This window comes from Magallana gigas, chromosome 4 (assembly GCF_963853765.1).
Source record: "Magallana gigas chromosome 4, xbMagGiga1.1, whole genome shotgun sequence".
In the NCBI taxonomy this organism is placed as follows: domain Eukaryota; kingdom Metazoa; phylum Mollusca; class Bivalvia; order Ostreida; family Ostreidae; genus Magallana; species Magallana gigas.
Genome location: NC_088856.1, coordinates 18,851,864 through 18,874,868, shown reverse-complemented (window position 1 = coordinate 18,874,868; position 23,005 = coordinate 18,851,864). Strand labels below are relative to the sequence as shown.

The 23,005-nt window shown below is 34.1% G+C and overlaps 2 protein-coding genes across 2 annotated transcripts; both read left to right on the top strand.

Moving 5' to 3' along the window:
- Window positions 1-7,459: 7,459 nt before the first annotated feature.
- Window positions 7,460-11,089, top strand: LOC117681980 (eukaryotic translation initiation factor 3 subunit A). Its single transcript, XM_034448614.2, has 4 exons — window positions 7,460-7,572; window positions 8,698-8,722; window positions 8,880-8,927; window positions 9,445-11,089. Exons 1-4 carry the CDS (start codon window positions 7,510-7,512, stop codon window positions 11,004-11,006), a joined length of 1,698 nt encoding a protein of 565 aa, XP_034304505.2. The 5' UTR covers window positions 7,460-7,509; the 3' UTR covers window positions 11,007-11,089.
- A 3,748-nt stretch (window positions 11,090-14,837) lies between these two features.
- Window positions 14,838-18,678, top strand: LOC105332746 (balbiani ring protein 6). Its single transcript, XM_066081540.1, has 5 exons — window positions 14,838-15,031; window positions 15,328-15,352; window positions 15,519-15,566; window positions 16,490-16,972; window positions 17,804-18,678. The coding sequence occupies exons 1-5, from the start codon at window positions 14,966-14,968 to the stop codon at window positions 18,328-18,330; spliced, it is 1,149 nt and encodes a 382-aa protein (XP_065937612.1). The 5' UTR covers window positions 14,838-14,965; the 3' UTR covers window positions 18,331-18,678.
- Window positions 18,679-23,005: the final 4,327 nt, after the last annotated feature.

Genomic DNA, 23,005 nt, shown 5'->3' with positions numbered 1-23,005 from the left:
AGGGGTAGGATGGGGTCAGAACGTTCGGGGAGGGGCGTTGGGAACAAAGTTTACATAAGATCATATATGGAAAATCTTTTAATTAATAATCTTCTTGTAAAAAAAAAAATCCATTTGCGTAGAAAAGCTGTAAATTTAGTGAAAGCAACCTCAGATAATGTAGATTCAAATTTGTTCAATTCAAAATCTTGAAAAGGGTGGGGCCACGTTGGTGATCCAGAGCATGACGCACATGACCAATCCTCTTCACTTCCTATCAGTGTTTTCCACAGAAATATCATCCTTCCTGTCATTTCTATATGGTCGTTGTTAGATACTACCCTTGGCCATCTGATCTAAAATAGGAACGTTATGCATCAATTAACGAACACTCTCAGTTTCGTTGAGAAGTCCTTCCGGAGCTTCTAGCATTCTGATCCATATAGTTATACTGATTTTACAGTTTTGTTGAAGATCCTGAACTTTATTTTATTGATTATATAGTAGGTACCAAACTGGTTTTAAGATAGCAAACACATAACGGACTGATTTGATTTTTAATGTAATGTCCTCATCAGTATCTCCTGATATTGTTTTAATGCTCCCGAGGTATGAAAAGGTTTTTACATCTTCTAAACGCTCTCTATTTTTGCACGGAGTTCGGTATTAATTTCATTCTAAGTAAATCCCTAACAAACTGTGGCAGATGATAATAAAGAGCATTTCTCATAAAGATTGTTAATCTGTTTAGTACAAATTTCATCAATGAAAAAACTACAAAATGTGTCCATTTGTTACAAAAAGCTATGATATTCAAATTGTTTTATGCAGTTTTACCTCTTTTAGAGGACAGAGAGAACATGTGCTTAAAAACATTTTGAAATATTTGTATCAACGATTATGTTATTTGAAAATTTAGATTCGTAATTATAGTTTTTATTTCTAATCGGCTGTTTTTATAGTACAAGTTTTCAAGACATATTATTTACATAATTGAAACATATGATGTTAATTATTGCATTCGTGTTGGATAGAATTGTTTTTATATGCTATGGACTGCCGTAATTTATGAATGTCTATTATAAATATCCATATATATAAAAACGTTTCGTTTCAGTTATATAAATAATTTCCTTTCAGTAATATTACTAGTATTCATGAGTTTGAGCAAACAATGTGCTTTATTAATTTGAGGGACATAATTATACCCGCACTTTCTAAAGAAAGTTCGGGTATATTGTTGTTACCCTGTTCCGTCCGTCCGTCCGTCCGTCCGTCTGTCCGTCCGTCCGTCCGTCCGTCTGTCACGTTTTACTTTCTCAAACTGCTCTTACATCTTATAAACCAGCAAACTGAACTCTTGGAGTTTGATTTGGGGTATCATGTTGTTTTGTAAAAAGGTTTCAAAAATTCTCTGTTAGTCCTGGGGGTCAAATAATTGGTAAAAAATGACGTTTTTTCACAAAAAACCTTCTTCCTCGAACTCCTCCTACATTTTCAACAGTAGACAAATCATCTTTTGGAATATGTTTTAGGGTATCCTATAGATGCGCAATAAGGTTTCGGAATTTTCAATTTTGTCCTGGGGGTCATTTAATGGCTGAAAAATGACGTTTTTTTACAAAAAAACTGGTTTCAAAAACGTCACTTTTTTTTGGCAGTAGCCAAATGATCTTCTAGAATATGATTGGGGGTGTCATATTGAGGCGTGATCAGGTTCCAGAATTTTTTTTTTATTAAGGGGATCAGTGGGCAACAAAAAATGACGTTTTTTGGCCAAAAAAATATGGTTCCCAGAACTCCTCTTACAACTTTTGGAGTAGCTACGTCATCTCTTGGGATATAATTGGGGCTGTCCTATAGATGTGCAATAAGGTTTTCAAAATTTTAATTTCATCCAGGGAGTCAAATAGTAGCAGAAAATTGGCGTTTATTACTAAAAAACAAAACATTGATCCAAGAGCTCCTCTTATGATTTAATGGATAGACAATCATATCTTGGGATACGATAGGGACTGTTATATAGATGTGCAGTAAGGTTTTAAAAATTTAAATTTCATCCAGGGAGTCAAAAAGTAGCAGAAAATTGACGTTTATCACTTAAAAAAAACATAGATCATGGAAATCCTTTTATGATTTAATGGATAGACACATCATATCTTGGGATATGATAGGAACTGTTCCATACATGCGCGGATCTAGAGGGGGGGTCGGGGGGGGTCCCGACCCCCCCTGGAAAATGAAAATTTATTAAATTTACATAGTAAAATTATCGCGAAAATATGCCTCGGACCCCCCCTGGCAAACACAATTATCCTTCGGACCTCCCCCTGGAAAAAATTTCTGGATCCGCGCATGCCATAGATGTGCATTACGGTTTTGAAAAATTAAATTTAACCCTGAGGCCCATTACCTACCGGTACATACCTTTTGATGCCCTTTATGGATCAAGAATATATATGGTTTAGGGGTGGGGATCTCAACCGTTTTCGAGATATTCGTGCACTTCCTGTTCAAGGGGGGTCATGACCACCCCCAGGGCCCATGACCTACATACCGTTTGATGCCCCTTGACACAAGGAACAAGAATATATATGGTTTAAGGGTGGGGATCTCATCTGTTTTGAAGATATTAAGGGACTTGCTGTTTGAGGGGATCAGAACCACCCACAGGGCCCATGACCTACATAACATTTGATGCCCCTTGACATCAGAAACATGAATATATATGGTTTAGGGGTCATGATCATAACAGTTTCTGAGATATATAGTAATTTCAAATTCCTGGGGGGTGGGGATGACCCCAGGGGTCAGATCTAATAAACCCTATATATTGCCAGTAACAGCCAATATATGATTATGAAAACCCTATATTATTATCTTTGTCCGTTTTCAAGTTACCATTTACAATAGAGTCTACGATTCTTCCTACAAGGTTCAATGTTAGACCCCACACCCTTTTGACACCCCCCTCCCCCGAAAAGTGGTTGTCTAACCCAAAATGAGAAAAATCAAACCAGGGTGCATAACTAGATATGCAGGCCTATCAAGTCCTAGAGTTTTGTACAATTCTGTTCAGCCATCTCTAAGAAACAAGTTCAGAGCAGGAAAGAAGAAAAAGAAGATAAAGAATAATAATACATGTATTAAGAACCGTACAAAAACAATAAGTCTTCAAATTTCATTCAGGAGACTTAATAATAAAGATTAAATAGAGATAGGATCATCAAACATCAATAATTCAAAGATAATTGACAATTTCTGATTCTAAGGGGGTCAGGATGACCCCTTAGGGTCATGACTTACATGCCATAATGATCTGATGCGCCTGCATGACCTAAGGAGGAATAATATCTTTGGATTAAGGTGGGGATGGTTTTTATGATATTTAATAATTTCAGGAAGAGCATTTGGGATCATGACCTACATACCATCTTAAATGCCTTGAACAAAGAAACAATAATATAATATGTACATGATATATGATCGATCAATTTAAGAACACAGATATAGATCAATCATCTGTTTTGTAATACTTCCTATGTATATATACATGTATATGTATTAGTTTTTGTTTTGTTCTGTATGACTTGGAACCCCCACTCCCAAACAAACTCAAATATAAACTGTTCTCCCCCCCCCCCCCCCCCTTGTCGAATGATCAATCAAAATCAAAATATAATTGGGGTGTCTAAAAACTTACATAAACTGGTAAAAAATGTTATTCTTAAAAAAATTATGTTACACCTTGCATAAATGACAAATGATCTATTGAGATATGATCAGAGGTCATATTTCTACCTTGGGATCAATAAGTAGTATTCATTGACAAGTTAAAATTAATAACAATAAATTATTCAAATTATAAAAAATGTTTATATCCACATTCACCCCCCCCCCCCCCCCCCCAATCTAATCTGGTTAAAAAGATTCAGTCTTCTTAATACATTCTTACATGTGTACAGAAGCACATTTTAAATCATTTCTTGATTGCTTTTTCTCTTGTGATTAACATTTTGGATTAACAAAATGTTATATGCATCACTTCCATGTGTATAAATCGCCTATTTGGGGCAATTGTAAAGTTTCCTAAACAAAGCAGTGACATATCATTAGGCTAGGAATTACCCGGCACATGGATCAAACACTACTGTATAACATATGAATAAGATAAAATACATTATTATGGGGGTTGGGGGGTTAAAGACAATACCTGGGGGTCATTAATGTACTTTACACCATTTGATGCATCATGCATGCATAATGACATTAGAAGATATTTTGTATTTTCCTGTTTCGTGGGGTCAGAACAGTCCCATAAGGTCATGACCTACATTGTATTTGATGCATTATAATACATTAGGAAAGAAATACTCCTTCCTTCCTTTTATAACTCATATAAAAATGATAAGTGTCTACACCTACTTACATGTAATACACAAATTTAATAAGAAATTGTTTATACAGGGTCAATATGGGGTCAACTCAATAGTGCATGATCATGCAGTCTGACAAATGAAAAAAATAACTTTTGCAACTAAATGACAGAAACTTTACAAATGCGATAGGATAGGTAACAATGATAAGCTTATCTAAGTATTAAAAGATGATGATACAGTATGCTGTCAAAGGGAGATCACATTTAGAAAGTGAAAGTAGAACTTATATATGCATGCTGGCATCTCATTATATTGCGCTACTGCTACTACATGTATTATGCTTACCTAAATTGGTCAACATCATAATGATAATCCAATTAAAACACAATAATGAATTCCTTTAGCTGATCTTAACTAGGGGCCTAATCCTTTTCTGCATACGGAAAACACAGACATGTATGTATGGGTGTTGCTAAAACGTGGAACGAAAAGCGGAACGGAAAGCGGAACGGAATGGAAAATAGCATCACGTTTATCGCTTAAAAAGGGTATAGACTGGCCAGAAACGATTTACTTTGTATCTTTTATTTATATCTAATGAATGATTATCAACATGTTGTTATTTTATTAATATTCATATGAATGTCTATCAATTATAGCATTGTATTCATTCGGCTTTAGTTGAGTACGAAACGGAAAAATCAAATGTATACATTTTTATATTTCAAATATGATGATGTACATGTATATACTTACATCAAAATTGAATTGTCGGTGTTGTAGACGATCTTTTATCATACAGACGATACAGTATCATTGAGATGGAAGAAAAAAAACCGTAGGACTGAGGACATTAAAAATTAAAATACAGAAAACATTAAAATATACCCGGTAATTTGTGAAACTAGTAATTTGTGAAACTAGTATTTTTAGCAATGCAATTTTGTTTACGGTACGTTTGCATTACTAAGCAGTTGTTTATTCCAGCAGCTATAAACATATGATCTGAATAGAGAGCTCTAGACGTTGCCTAATTTGATTTTAAGATTATATATTGGGACTATAGTATGTCGATCCCAAAACATTCATGCAGCACATTTGGACGATTTATAATGGAAAATGTTGACATCTTTTCTCCATTTGGAAGTCACTCAGAAGACCTTGCACAATTTTTCAACACTATAATCCGGGTCTGTTGAAATGCAAAACCCCGTAGACTTCTTTGTTTTTAGCCGTGTATTTATACCAGCTGATAAGCTAGAGAGGACTTTTTAAAGAAAGAATAATGAGAATGTGTAATGCTTCTAAAAGAGAATCGCTTAAACCCTGAGGTATATATAAATATACAGCAAAAAGTGAATCGAGGATATTTTGGGACAGAATATAGTGGTCAATGCATGTACTGTTAATTTTGAGGTAATAAATATTCTTGAATAAATAATCTAATATTGCTAATCTTTCAAAAAAAAAATTAAAAGGTACATAAAGTATATCGTTTTAGCATGATTAACAAATCTATGAGGTAAATAACATTAGATAAGATTTTCCATTTTCCCTTCCGTTCCGCTTTCCGTTCCGTTTTCCGTTCCGCGTTTTAGCAACACCCATGTATGTGTACACGTGAACCCATCTTATCGAAGAGCTGGGTAAAACTAGTACCCGCTAATGAGACATGCAGACCTGTGTTGTGTACGTAACTTCAGACAAAGATCATTCATTTGTAACATGCATGTATTTTTATGACCTATTCTTCAAATCCACTTGCACTATTTTATTAGGTAAATAACAGCTTTAAGGTGGTGCAGGACACCTGCATATTGTGATGTACATGTATACTTTCTATTGAGATAAACAATAAAGTATATCAAATATTGATTAAATATTTACCCCCCAAATAATGTTACCTAACATTGAAGCGCAATGGGTTTGAGCGTTTACATGTCTGTAAGAGCATTGGGGTCCAAGGTGTATTTTTGGTACTTTTACAATTGATATAAATGAATTTTCATGGGGAGGGGGGGTGGGTCTGGACCCCTCACTCCCACCCCTTCTCTAAATCTGTGCACACGATGATGTTCATGTAGGCACACAGAAGCAAATCTAAAACCGGCAACCGCCACGGGGAGGGGGCATAATTTAATTTTCAATTTTGTTTGTAATAATTATATAGACCATTATACTTTCTATGACATAAAATGTTAAGATTATTGATTTACTGAAAATTCAATGCAAACAGTTCTACCCCATATTGCACATAAAGTGCTGCTCATGTCACGATGTGTATTATCATATGAAAATTATAAATTTTAATTGTATTACCGGAGCTTGCATACAGCCTTCATTTTTAATTAAACTGGTACAAAACAGTGTTATTTAGGGGCAAACACATGGTGCGGGTATTACTGTCTAATGACAGCATCTAGTTATTATATTATCTTATTTTATTACATTCTATTTGTAGTCCGTTACTTAAATTTCAAGAAAAAACCCAAAGATGTTATAATAACTTTAAACAGAAAAAAAAGAAAAGCAATACATTATTATATGCAATAATATGATCTTTAACCTATCAAAATTAACAAAAACGAGCATTTAGGTTATGGTGGACTGCTCGAAATAATTGAACCAATTGAACTTGGTAATAATGTATGGGAAGTAATCGTTAATCTTGTGCCACAGAGATGATCTTATCTATAGATTCACAATTGAACAAATTGCATGATGGGTCATTCACTTTCTTGCCTTAAATCCTTCATCGGTCTTGGTCTTTCCTAATTCAAATATTTTAATTGTAGTAATTTTGTCAAACAATACTACATGTCGGAGCTTAAAGAAATGGCTGTGATCAAAAGCACAAATGAATTCTACGTCAGAACATATTTTTTGAAGAATCGTTGTTAAAAAAAGTTCTAATCTCGATGCAAATCTCATATTTGTCTACCCGTGTTTCAAAACCCATTGTCTGTGCAAGTATACGGTCAAATTTTCTCATCATTCTAACAAAAACTTACAAGAACAATATTTCAACGGACGACTCATAAACATTTAGATTCAATGGAATCCTCCTTAAGGCGATTAACGTGGTCACGATTTCTAGCGCCCTGTCCAGTATATAAAGGGCGCAGGCCTTAACTGAGATTGTAGAAACAAGATGAAGGCTACCCTCCTCTGCCTAGCGGTTTTGTGCGGGTGTCTGCTCGTGCAGGCAAGACCGGTAAGTTTTTTCATTGAAAGTAAATACGAGATTTTTTTTTCTGGAAATGGATTTTATGTTATTTTAGTTTTTCTCTTATTTTTTTTATATCCAAATAGTGTTGATGCATTTTATGGGTTTTTTAAAAATCGTATTCTTTACTTCTGTTAATTTAATAACAACTGCATATAAAGAAAGAAAATAAACCATCTATCAAAATTTTAAATTTTAAATCACTCATTTAGTGTATAGGGTGGGGTTCTTAATGCAGGGTATGGCCAAAATGGCCATTTAGTGTTAATTTATATAATGTTCGAAAAACGTCTACCGACGTTTAATAAAAACTGAGTGCATATTTAAAAAAAAAGCTGTCATCTTCGATAATACATTATTATAGAAGTGAGTAATACAATATAGTTTTTCAAACTTGTTTGTTTAAATGCCCATAGGAAGATAATCTGTCTGTCCATGGGGATGGGGGATAGCGGATTGGTGGTTGTTTAAAGTATACATGTATACTAATATTTATGTTGAAAGTTAAACAATATGGGGAAACTATTTTCTATCAGAGTGTTTCCCCTTTTATATATCAGGTATATTTCTTTTTTACGATCTTTAAGTTTTTTGCTAAAATGATTGGCTTAATAGTCCTTTTTAAAAAAATTACAGGAAGATAATCTGTCTGTCCATGGGGATGGGGGATAGCGGATTGGTGGTTGTTTAAAGTATACATGTATACTAATATTTATGTTGAAAGTTAAACAATATGGGGAAACTATTTTCTATCAGAGTGTTTCCCCTTTTATATATCAGGTATATTTCTTTTTTATGATCTTTAAGTTTTTTGCTAAAATGATTGGCTTAATAGTCCTTTTTAAAAAAATTACAGGCAGGGAGGTGGTCGTCTTCCCAATATAATAATTATTCTTCTCCAGAATGAAGCCTAAAAAAATGCATATAAGAGACTCCTCGACAAGTTTGTGTATGGGCTATGTTACTCAGCTGACAATTAAGGCCTATCGGCCTCTTTTTTTTTATTTCCAAATCTCCTTTTGTAAATATTTTTTTAAAATGATATACTATAAGAATTGTTTTGAAAACAAAAATTATATATATTAATTAATCATTATGCTTGAATTTTAACAGAGACCAAAGAATGGAGAAGGAAAAGGTAAAATATGACATAACTATTTCTTGGTTTTCATTTGGTTTTAAACCAAATAATGATAAATGTTAGACAGAACTGTAATATATTAATCAGTTGAGGTTCAGTGATGGTTAAACATTGTCCTTTTAATTAATCGCTTCATATACGTATGTTTTTGTAGATGCATTAGATCGTCTTGAACGTCTCCTAGAAAATCTAGAAGAGCGAGGTAACTTATATATGCTTGTTTTACTCTTTCAAAGACATTTTAGTACATTCATTTATCTATTCATTAATTCATGTATTCTTTCAATGTCCTTCATTTTTGTAAACAATGATAAAACTACCTAAAAGAAAAAGTGTTAAGAAAATAAATCCTCCGTCATTATTTCAAGTTGCGACAATTGATTTGTTTTGAAAATTTAGCAAAGCGGCAAAATAAAAAAAAAGCAAAAAATAGAATGAGTTTTAGATTTATCCCAAAATATTAAACGAGTGTAATAGTAGAACAACAAAATGAGAATTTTTCGGAAGAAATGATTTATATTAGTTTTGAATTTGAATATTTTTGTTATATTCTTCATACTTTTATATATAGCTTTTCTTTCTAAAGAGATTAGTATAGTCTAGAAATGGCCTAGACCATGGCGCCATTTTAATCAATCAAAAGGAAAATATTTATTAAAAACAAAATAGCGATTAAAATTTGTAAATCTATTGACAATTTTTGATATGTCTTCATTTAGGCATTGCGGATAACGAAAAGGGAGAGAGACGAAGACCCCCACCACGTGATGGTGATAATGAAGATGGTCAACGTCGACGACCCCCACCACGTGACGAACGTGAAAATGAAAGTGGTGATAGACGAAGACCACCACCACGTGATGGCGATAATGAAGATGGTCAACGTCGACGACCCCCACCCTGCGATGCTGATGATGAAGACTGCCAACAGCGAAGACCCCCACAACGTGATAGCGATAATAAAGATGGTCAACGCCAAAGACCCCCACCACGTGACGAACGTGAAAATGAAAGTGGTGATAGACGAAGACCCCCACCTCGTGATGGCGATAATGAAGATGGTCAACGTCGACGACCCCCACCATGCGATGCTGATGATGAAGACTGTCAACAGCGAAGACCCCCACCACGTGATGGCGATAATGAAGATGGTCAACGGCGAAGACCCCCACCACGTGACGAACGAGAAAATGAGAAAAGTGGTGATAGAAGAAGACCCCCACCACGTGATGAAAGAGAAAACGAGAATGGTCAACGTCGAAGACCCCCACCACGTGACGAACGAGAAAATGAGGAAAGTGGAGACAGAAGAAGACCCCCACCACGTAATGGCGATGATGAAGATGGTCAACGCCGACGACCCCCACCACGTGACGAACGAGAACATGAGGAAAGTGGTGATAGAAGAAGACCCCCCCCACCACGTGATGGCGATAATGAAGATGGCCAACGTCGAAGACCCCCACCACGTGACGAACGAGAAAATGAGGAAAGTGGTGATAGAAGAAGACCCCCGCCACGTGATGGCGATAATGAAGATGGTCAACGTCGACGACCCCCACCATGCGATGCTGATGATGAAGACTGTCAACAGCGAAGACCCCCACCACGTGATGGCGATAATGAAGATGGTCAACGGCGAAGACCCCCACCACGTGACGAACGAGAAAATGAGAAAAGTGGTGATAGAAGAAGACCCCCACCACGTGATGAAAGAGAAAACGAGAATGGTCAACGTCGAAGACCCCCACCACGTGACGAACGAGAAAATGAGGAAAGTGGAGACAGAAGAAGACCCCCACCACGTAATGGCGATGATGAAGATGGTCAACGCCGACGACCCCCACCACGTGACGAACGAGAAGATGAGGAAAGTGGTGATAGAAGAAGACCCCCACCACGTGATGGCGATAATGAAGATGGCCAACGTCGAAGACCCCCACCACGTGACGAACGAGAAAATGAGGAAAGTGGTGCTAGAAGAAGACCCCCACAACGTAATGGCGATAATGAAGATGGTCAACGTCGACGACCCCCACCATGTGATGCTGATGATGCAGATTGCCAACGGCGAAGACCCCCACCACGTGACGAACGTGAAAATGAAGAAAGTGGCGATCGACGAAGACCCCCACCACGTGATGGCGATAATGAAGATGGTCAACGTCAACGACCTCCACCACGTGGTCAACGTCGACCACCTCCACCATGCGATGCTGATGATGAAGATTGCAACCGACGACGACCTCCACCCAAAGATAACCAAGAGAGCAGCGATTAAAAGATTTTTGAAATCGAAATCAATTGACTTTTTTTAACGTACATGTACAAACTTTTTTTTATATTAAAAAAAAATTGCATTTACACGTTGTACCTTGTTAAAAATGTAAAAACAAATCATGTTATGCGTGGAAGCAATTTTAAGGTGGGTCGCGGGTTTACTTTCGTCATCAAATTCTGTACTAAATTTAGACAACTCGACTGGCTGTTTTGTGCACATTTGTTTATGACGTCATAAAGGTGATATCTCAAGGATTCCCGCTTCACATTTTCTAACATTAAATGCTCTTAGTTATAATGAAGTAATTCGATTTAGCTCTATAGTGTAAATTCAAAAGTAGTAATTCATATCAAGTCTGAGTTTTGCAGACGTGAAATTGTACATAAAAGCTAAGTTATGACAGTCATGTAGTCTCTAACGTGAGAGAGAGAGAGAGAGAGAGAGAGAGAGGGAGAGAGAGAGAGAGAGAGAGAGAGAGAGAGAGAGAGAGAGAGAGAGATGTATCTGTAAAATAGTTTGGGTCCGTAATAATCCTTCAAAAGAAAAAAAATTACAAGCATTAATAGTAAGTATATCGTAACTATTTTGACCGAAAAAAGGTAGGAGCAAAACCAGGAAATTAAATTTTCTAAATTAGTTGTGTAAATTTGTATTACCAAAAAAATAAAATTCCACATCTTACAAATATCATCCGTTTTCCAGATTTGAAACTATTTGTATATACATGTATTGACATTAACATTTAACATAACATTGACAAAGAGAATGTGGAAATTGGGAACCTACTTAAAAATTTGGTACCACCTTTTCCTCTAAATTTTAGATATGAAATAAAACTATGCTCTGCATTCTCTGATTTAGAATAAGAAGGCAAAAGTGGGCTTTTTTATTTAATATTCTTAATAGCAACTAAACAAATCTTTTTAATTCTATAAAAAGGAAGTCTTTATAAAAAGCAAAATTAAGAATTATTGTTTTTACAGGCCAATGCTAACCGAGGGTACACGGGAGGCCTTATAACTTCATATTTATAATAAAATATGCTCTCTTTTTATCTCCGTATTATTTTCATACTCTCCAAAAATGCTTTTTCAGAAATGTTAGCGTCTAGATTAAACTTAAGAATTCTAAATTTGATTTCTAAATAAGTGAAACAGGTTAAAAATAAATGACGTCGTACTCACGTCAAATACGAAAATACGGCAATTTTCGTTAAAATTATCAAAAATAAAGATAAAATAGCAAAAAAATCTAGCGAGAACACATATCTATTTTTTTATATAAATTTATTTTAAATCGCTTATTCTTTTGACTCAGAAACAGTTGATAAATTTGTATAAGCTGTTTAAAAGTTACTTGCAATTTCTCAAAATAACTCCATCTCGAAATATGCTCATTTTCCTATGTATTTATCAGAAAAGCGTCAAAACAGCACCATCAACAACACCAAGTTCAAAAAGGTATTGCATAAAAACAGCGTAGACAAATTTGATAAATATTTTACATAATGAACTGTAAATCCTACAGAACGATTTGACAAATTTTCAGGGTATGTTATCTCGTGAGATTTTTTATGGAGTAAACCCGCGACCCACCTTAAAAGCAGTCAGAATTCTGCTGTTCTATCGCATATAAATTCATTTACATATATCAATATAGGTTGGAAACAAAAGGACGTTTAATGTAAATTTTAAAAAAAGAATAAAGTCCGCTCACAACCCCTTGACAACCCCTTGACCGCGCATTAAATTCCTTTTACTTTAAATTTTGTATATACATGTATATATTTCTTAGTAAGAATGCGCTTTACAAAATGCATGGATTGGTAAAAGGTAGTTGTTTCGCATTGTATTCTTAGGGTAGGTTAAGGCAACTCTGAGTTTAATGACAGTCAAAAAACTGTTTAATTTTATGAAAACAGTGCTGGATATTAATACCAAGTGAATGTTCACCGAGATTTTATTTTTCTATTTCGGAATCGACTCAATCTTTGAAGCTGTCGTGCCTTGGTTTTCACGTAACAGTTAAAAATAGATCACTTTTTTACCTTAAAAAATCAAAAAATGTAACACTACCCCGAAGTTCATTTGTATATATGATACAATAATTCGATCGGCAATTAGTTCATGTTTATCAGTATTACTGCTAGAATCCCATTGATAATTGCATAGAATAAAATATTGTAAAAACCCCCTCAACTTCTTCAATTTCATTGAAAATACTAAGTATTTTTCATTTACAGTAACGAAGCAGCACTTTTTAAAGTATTTTAGGTCGGATACTTTTGATATTTACCAAATCCATCTTTTATAATATTCGGGGTATTGTTAAATTTTTGCCTTTTTGTACACACTGACAGAGGAAAGGCTGATCAAACGATATAAATATCTATCTGATTACCTTATAACACTCGCTGATAAAATAAAATAACTATGCCTGATTATATCCCAACTTACACTCACTGTATTGAATAAATATTTTTTCGGCATTGTTTACACTTCATTGCGATGATTTGTCTCCCGACATTGATCTTCTCTACGAAACATGCTTGTGACGTCATCACTGATAATTATACGCAAAACAGAGAAATCGAATATATATTCAGTTAATAGAGTTTCTAGTGATCGTTTACGCCTTTAGTTTTATAATTTAAACCAGAGATACAGTTAAAATTGACATGTGTCTGAGTAAAATATGACATCATGCTGCCTATTGTGACGTCACATCGATCAGAGGAATTTTTACTCAATCGATCGCTGAGAGTTGCCTTATCATGCCCGCGTTTATATTTTATTCTATAATCTGTTGTCTAACGTTCATAACTCTATGTCTCCATCAGTACATGTACGTCTGTCAGTAAATCTGTATACCCTTAATTTTTCTAACTTAGTTTTATGAACCAAGGGGATCAATAGAAACTGAACTTGGCACAAAGTATCCTTATATAAAGGAGATTCAAGATTGCGCAAATACCATTTTGAAAGTAAAACATAGTAAAATATAGGAACAAAAACATCTGCATTAGAAAAATCCCAAAGCATCTTAATAAGAAAAATTCAAATTATTCAAACTGTGACTCTAGAACTATAGCAGGGCTATAGAAAGATTCAAACATTAAAATTGGAATAAAAAAAGGAAAACTTTTAAAATATCCCGACACGATAAACAATGCGTACAAAGCACTTACTAGATACGGTAATATTTTTCAATTTTAAGTACCAAAGAGTATGGTATTATTCAGCACAGGAGTGTTTTAAGTCTGTTACCAAAATTCAAAGAAAAAAATCCCCCCAAAATATAATTCTCAAACTTTAAACAGAAAATAAGAAAAGTGAGGCATATGAAGCACAATAATATTGCCTTCAACAAATTGAGTTTAACAATGAGCATTTTATTAAGAATGAACTGATTGGGTTAATTTAATCCACTGTATGGTGATAGTGGGTGATTAGTTATTGTTAATCCTGTGTCATAGAGATATCTTGTATAACGATCACAATTGAACAAACTGGTGTGTCTTTCACTCTCTAGTTTTAAATCGTTCACTGAACCATGTTCTTTTCTATTTCTAATATTTTAATTTGTTTTTAAAATTGCAGTAACCAAAAAGGCCTTGTTCCCAATGTCGAATTCGGGAATATGATTTCAAAGAAATATCCGAGATAAAAAGAACAAATACATTCTATGTCATTGCATAATATTTGCCTGATTGTTCACGTCTTATTGTTAAAAGAATTCTTATCTCGAAGCAATTCTCAAATTTGTCTACCTGTGTATCAAAATGCATTGTCTGAGCAGGTAAAGAGTTATTTATCCTAATAAATCTTTCAAGAACAATATTTCAACGGACGACTCATAAATATTTAAAATCAAAGGAATCCCCAGTATGACGATTTAACGTCATAACCCTGTCCTGTATTATACAGAGTTGAAGCCTTCATCGAGAGCATAGAAACAAGATGAGGCCTACCCTTGTCTGCTTGACTTTTTTGTGCGGGTGTCTGCTCGTACGAGCAAGATCATCGGTATGTTTTTTTTTAGTTATTTTCTAATTAAAAGTTATTTTTTAGTCTCGAGATTTTTAGTTATTCTCTTTTAATTTTCGGAAATGAATGAAACAAAATATGGTTTGTAATGATTAAATTTTGTAACCCAGTCGTTAACACTTTAAGATGTTTTCCTTTTAAACAGTATTTTTTTTTAAAATCTCCAAATCGGTTTTACATGTTGTTTATAACTTGATTATTATAGAAAAAACATTAAATGTCTTTGATGTTTAGAATTTCAAACAAGTTGATCATTCTGCTTCTTTTTTTAACAGACACCAAAGAATGGAGAGGAAAAAGGTGAAATATAACTTAACGTTCTCTTGTATTCTATGTTTTCAATAGTTTTAAACCAAATAATGATGAATATTAGACAACAGTGTTATATATTAGTGACTTGAGGTTTAGACACGTGGGTAAATATTGTCATTTGAATCACTCCGTTAATACGTCTATGTATTTGTAGATGCATTGAATCGTCTTGAGCGTGTCCTCAAAAATCTAGAAAAGCAAGGTAACCTTTGTATATTTGTTCCTTATTTGTCTTTCATTTGTCAAAAACAGTAGATAAAAACAAAACCTAGTGAGAAAATTTTAACAATATTTATCCTTCTTCAGTAATTAAAGTTGTCAAGTATTAAAGGGGCATGGTCACGATTTTGGCCCAATTTTATTTTTATGTTTTTATTATTTATAATGCTTTAGAAATGCATTCCTAATGATCAAATTAGTTTGAGTCATTCGTAGAGTTATAAGCAAGATACAGAGCTCACAATTCTTTGTCATGAAAACAAGGCTCGTGTCCTTTTTTATTTACATAAGTTCCATATACCAGTAAAAAATCTTTTTCCAGCTTATTTTTCTATCTTTTTATTTATTTTAAGCATTGATTTTAATTCCAAAAGTTTAACACATTCGTTTTAGGTTTAAAACTGAAATTTTTAATTCAACGTTCAAAATGTTAACAAACGCTGTGTTTACATAGCGTAGAATTTCAAGCTCTGTAACTCACTTGTAACTCAACAAATGAGACTCAAATTTCGGTTGTCTATTAAAAATGCCTTTCTGAAGCATTGTTGATATTAAAATCGGAAAAATATGTTTTGACCAAAATCGTGACCATGCCCCTTTAAATGTTTTGCAAAATTTCGCAAAGCAGCAAACTAAAAAGGAATAAATGATAGACTGAGCATCGATTTAACCTTAATAATCAAATGATTGTAAAACTGAAAAATCAGGTTGAGATTTTTTTGTTACAATTTTTTTTTATGCCAACAAGTCTACGCTTGTAGAATACCTTAGTCAGTCTCTGTGCTAAAACCATTATGCTTGAAACAGCCAAGCTAAAAGTAAAACAAACTTAAATAAAAAAAAACCATTCAAATGATCGAAATTTGTAAATTAATAGAAAATATTTTTTTATTATTCTAAAATAAGGCGTTGGGGATAACAAAAAGTTTGAACGACGAGAACACCCGCTTCGTGACGGTGACAATGAAAATGTTGATCGTCGACGACCCCCACCATGCGTTGCTGATGATGAAGATTGCGAACGACGACAACTCCCACGTGATGAACGTCAAAGCGATCGAGATGAACCTAGACGCAGGCCCCTTCCTCGAGCTCTTGGCCAACGTGAAATTGAACAAAGAAACAATCGACAAAAACCTCCACAACGTGATGAACGTCAAAGCGCTAAATACATGTATGACCCTAGACGCAGGCCTCCTTTTCGTGGCCAACGTAAAAGTGAAGTAAATAGCGAACGACGACAACTCCTACAACGTGAGGATCTCCAAAACAATCCAGGTGGACCTGAACGCAGGCCTCCTTCTCATGGCGAACATGAAATTGAAGAAAGTGGCAATCGACGAAGACCTCCACAACGTGATGAACGTCAAACGGATCGAGATGAACTTAGTGAGAAAATTTATTAAAGTTGTCACGTCTTAAAGGGGAATGGTCACGATTTTGGTCGAATTTTATTTTTATGTTTTTATTATTTACTATGCATTAGATATGCATTCCTAATGATCAAATTCAATTTGAGAGTCATTCGTAGAGTTATAAGCAAGATACAGAGCTCACAATTCTTTGTCATGAAATCAAGGCTCGTGCCCTTTTTTTATATACATAGTTTCCATATACCAGTAAAAATCTTTTTTCAGCTTATTTTTCTATCTTTTTATTTATTTTAAGCATTGATTTACAATTCCTAAAGCTTAACACATTCGTTTTAGGTTTAAAACTGAAATTTTTAATTCAACGTTCAAAATGTTAACAAACGCTGTGTTTACATAGCGTAGAATTTCAAGCTCTGTAACTCACTTGTAACTCAACAAATGAGACTCAAATTTCGGTTGTCTATTAAAAATGCCTTTCTGAAGCATTGTTGATATTAAAATCGGAAAAATATGTTTTGACCAAAATCGTGACCTTGCCCCTTTAAATGTTTTGCAAAATTTCGCAAAGCAGCAAACTAAAAAGGAATAAATGATAGACTGAGCATCGATTTAACCTTAATAATCAAATGATTGTAAAACTGAAAAATCAGGTTGAGATTTTTTTGTTACAAATCTTTTGTTATGCCAAAAAGTCTAGGCTTGTAGAATACCTTAGTCAGTCTCTGTGCTAAAACCATTATGCTTGAAACAGCCAAGTTAAAAGTAATACTTAAATTTAAAAAAAAACATTCAAATGATCGAAATTTGTAAATAAAAAGAATTTTTTTTTTTATTATTCTTAAATTAGGCGTTGGGGATAACAAAGAGTTTGAACGACGAGAACACCCGCTTCGTGACGGTGACAATGAAAATGGTGATCGTCGACGACCCCCACCATGCGTTGCTGATGATGAAGATTGCGAACGACGACAACCCCCACGTGATGAACGTCAAAGCGATCGAGATGAACCTAGACGCAGGCCTCCTCCTCGAGCTCTTGGCCAACGTGAAATTAAACAAAGTAGCAATCGACAAAAACCTCCACAACGTGATGAACGTCAAAGCGCTAAATACATGTATGACCCTGGACGCAGACCTCCTTTTCATGGCCAACGTAAAAGTGAAGTAAATAGCGAACGACGACAACTCCTACAACATGAGGAACGCCAAAACAATCCAGGTGGACCTAAACGCAGGCCTCCTTCTCGTGGCGAACATGAAATTGAAGAAAGTGGCAATCGACGAAGACCTCCACAACGTGATGAACGTCAAAGCGATCGAGATGAACCTAGACGAAGGCCTCCTTCTCAAGGCGAACGTCAAACTAGGGAGTGACGATCGGCAAAGAAACCCCCTCAACTTCTTCAATTTCATTGAAAATACTACGTATTTTTAACTTACAGTAACAAAGCATAGGATTCTAGCAGCTTTTTTAAGTATTTTAGGTCTTATACTTTTGATATTTACCAAATTCAGTTTTCATAATTTTCGGGGTATTGTTAAACGTTTGCCTTTTTGTACACACTGACAGAGGAAAGGCGGGTCGAACCATATAAATATCTATCTGTTTACCTTATACCACTCGCTGATAAAGCAAAATATCTATGTCGTATTATTCTGATTATATCCTTACTTACACTCATTTTAATCTGTAACTGTATTGAATAAATATTTTTTTCGGCATTGTTTACACTTCATTGCGATGATTTGTCTCCCGACATTGATCTTCTCTGTGAAACATGCTTGTGACGTCATCAATGATTATTATACCCAAAACAGAGAAATCGAATATATATTCAGTTAATAGAGTTCCTAGTGACCCTTTACGCCTGTAGTTTTATAATTTAAACCAGAGATAAATTTAAAATTGACATGTGGTGTCTGAGTAAAATATGACATCATGTTGCCTATTGTGACGTCATATCGATCAGAAGAATTTTTACTCAATCGATCGCTGAGAGTTGCCTTATCATACCCGCGTTTATATTTAAGGTCTTCCGTTTCCAACGGAAGACCTTATTGTTTTTCTTCGGTTTCTACTTCCCTATTATTATTATTTTTGGGTTTTTTTCTTACAAATTTTGTGCACGCTAGTTCTCGGAAATGGCTCGGCCAATTTTCATGAAACTTTCAGATCTGATAGATATTGATCTTAACCTTATTGGAAATTTTTTGGTTAAATGACGTCATTTCCGTTTCAGAGATATTAACATTTAAGCGATTTTTAGAGCGTCAGCTTGTCAGTTATACTCCTCCTAAATGACATAAGAAATATCAAATTCAAATTTTCAGGAATTGTTGCCGAAGCTCGCCAGGACCCGAAAATTGAGATGTAAAAAATGTAGTGATTTTTCTTGGTTTTCTTTATGTATCTTTTTTATCGAAAATATTTTGTTAAGACATGTAGAACAATTAAAATTTATTTTTAAAAGATCTTTCAGTGGACATCAAGAAAAACGGGCTGGCCTCTCAATTTAGGGGCCAAAACGTCTCTGAAGTCTTTCTTCCATAGCACTTTCCTGAGAAATATTTTGTAAGATATTTAAGAAGTAAAAATGTTCATCTTACACATATACAACTAAACATTATAAAAGTTTTATCATGCGTTACGTAATTAGGGGTTTTAAGGGGCCAGAAGTCCGAAACTTCGATCAATTATATCTCAAAAAGGACAAACATTTTAAGAAGCAATATAGAATAAACTAGAGCAAAGCTCGTTGCAAAGCAACGAGTGGGTCTTCCGTTAATGTCGGAAGTAAAGCTGGAAGTTCCTGTAAGAAGCAGACCAATAACAAGAGTAACTAAAATAAAAAGATGAAAAAAATCGAATTATTCCTGGTACGACTTAACAAAATCCGAATGATTTTAAGTACGACTTAACAAAAACCTTTCCGATTTCAAAAACGACTTAACAAAAAAAAAATCCGAATGTGTTCAAGTACGACTTGACAATTTTTTTGGTACGAGTTAATTTCACTTTGAACATAACGCTATTTTTTAAACCAAGGACGTGGAATCAAAATTTCCGGAAAAATCAATTTTTAAACCCCAATATCTCTGTAATGCATCGTCCGATTCAAAAACGGATTTCAGTTTTGAACTCAGCATGACAATTACTGTAAGATACGTACGTAAAATTTTTAAAATTGAAAAACATGAAAATTCAAAAAAAAATGTTTTGCTTCAGGTTTCGACCGGAAGTGTCCGAATTGAATTTCCAGCCTTATGTCATAAGTAAAACGATAGTTCTACCTCCTCTGTAAATCTCATAGCTTTATCTTAAATCAAAAATAAGAAAAGCTCCGGACAAAATCACTTTTTAAAACTTGAAAAACGTCAATATCTGATGAAATTGATGACGTCATCAAATAATTTTTTCATATCATAGAGATCTTTTAGATACACATTAAATCTGTTAATTTCAAAACAATCGATGCAAGCGTTTTTGAAATATTTGAGTTGGAAAAAAAATAAAAAGAATAATAATAATAAGAACTAGAGCAAAGCTCGTTGCAAAGCAACGAGTGGGTCTTCCGTTAATGTCGGAAGTAAAGCTGGAAGTTCCTGTAAGAAGCAGAGCTCTTAAACCAATAACAAGAGTACCTTAAATAAAAAGATGAAAAAATCGAATTATTCCTGGTACAACTTAACAAAAACCGAATATTTTTACGTACGACTTAACAAAAACCTTTCTGATTTCAAGAACGACTTAACAAAAAAATCCGAATGTGTTACAGTACGACTTAACTATTAATTTTTAGGTACAAGTTAATTTAACCAAGAACTTGATACTAATTTCTTAACCAAAAACGCGGAATCAAATTTTCCGGAAAAATCATTTTTGGAACTCGTATATCTCTGTAATGCATCGTCCGATTTTCAAACAGCTTTCAGTGTTAGATTAAGCTTAATAAGCTCTATTAAACACATATTCATTTTTGATTTGATCAGAAATTTTTTTTTGTTTTTGAAAAATTTGATTCCCTTCCGGTTTCGACCGGAAGTGACAGATTTTCATTTCCAGCCTTATTACAGAGGTAAATCGATTAAATCATAACCATTTAAAATTTCAAGCCTCTATCTTAAAGCGTTTTTGAGAAACGCCGCGAACAAAATGACTTTTTGAAAATTTTAAAAATGACGTAACGTAAAAACGGTAGTGACGTTGTCATAAATACTTTAAAATCTTTGAGGGAAAATATTTTCACATTGTCTCTGAAAATTTCATCAAAATCGGTTGGAAACTTTTTGAGTTATAAAGCCGAGAAGGAGTCAGAAAAAAAAAGAAAAAGTATAATAACTAGAGCAAAGCTCGTTGCAAAGCAACGAGTGGGTCTTCCGTAAATGTCGGAAGTAAAGCTGGAAGTTCCTGTAAGAAGCAGAGCTCTTAAACCAATAACAAGAGTAATTAAAATAAAAAGATGAAAAAAATCGAATTATTCCTGGTACGACTTAACAAAATCCGAATGATTTTAAGTACGACTAAACAAAAAATTTCCGTTTTCAAGAACGACTTAACAAAAAAAATCCGAATGTGTTCAAGTACGACTTAACAATTATTTTTGGTACGAGTTAATTTTACTTTAACATTACGCTATTTTTTAAACCAAGGCCGCGGAATCAAAATTTCCGGAAAAATCAATTTTTAAACCCCGATATCTCTTTAATGCATCGTCCGATTACAAAACAACTTTAAGTGTTAGATTCAGTTTAATAAGCTCTACAAAACACATATTCTTTTTTGATTTGATCAGAAAATTCATTTTTTCGAAAAATTTGTTTTACTTCCGGTTTCGACCGGAAGTGACAGATTTTCATTTCGAACCTTATTACAGAGGTAAATCGACCAAATCATAATCATTGAAAATTTCAAGCCTCTATCCTAAAGCGTTTTTGAGAAACGCCGCGGACAAAATGACTTTTTGAAAATTTTAAAACTGATGTAACGTAAAAACGGAATTGACGTTCTCAAGAAAACTTTAACATCTTTGAGGGATAATAGTTTCACATTATCTCCGAAAATTTCATCAAAATCGGTTAGAAACTTTTTGAGTTATAAAGCCGAGAAGGAGTCAGAAAAAAAAAGAAAAAGTATAATAATAATAAAAAGAAACCGAAGAATAACAAGAGGGTCTTCCGTTGAAAACGGAAGACCCTAATAAGAAAAAAAAGAAACCGTAGAAAAACAAAAGGGTCTTCCGTTGGAAACGGAAGACCCTAAATATGCTTAGAATGATGTTTTAAACAATATTCAATTATGAAAGTTTCGTTATCTGGCCCCAATAAGGAGATATGGGGTCAGCCCCTAAAATGTCCTATCCCAGACAGCTAAAAAACGGTAACGAATTTCTAAATGCTTGTTGAATAAAATATGTTTAATATCAAAAGACCTTTCATATAATGTCAGGAAAAAGGGGCTGGCCCTTTATTCAAGGGGCCAAAAAGGCTCTAAAGTCTTTCTTCCATAGCAATTTACTGAGAAATATTTTGTGATATGTTTAAGAAGCAAAAATGTTCATCTTACACATGTTGAACTATCCATTATAAAAAGCTTTATCATGCGTTACGTAATTAGGGGTTTAAAGGGGCCAGAAGTCCAAAACTTTGATCAATTATATCTCGAAGAGGGCAAATATTTTGAAAAGCAATATGGAATAATAAATGCTTAGAATGATGCTCTAGTCAATATTCAACCATCGAAATTTTGTTATATGGCCCCAATAAGGAGATAAGGGTCAGCCCCTAAAACAGTCTTTACAAAAGACCGGTAACAAAATTTTAAACAATTGTTGAACAAAATAGGGCCAGTCCCTCAAACTAGGGGCCAAAAGAGTTCTAAAGGATTTAATCTATAGAACTTTACTGAGAAATATTTTGTTATATGTTTAGGAAGCAAAAATGTTTATCTCACATTTATTTAACAATAAATTATAATTATTTTATCATGCGTTCCTTAATTAGGGGTTTTAAGGGATCAGAAATCCAAAACCTTGATAACATATCATAAACA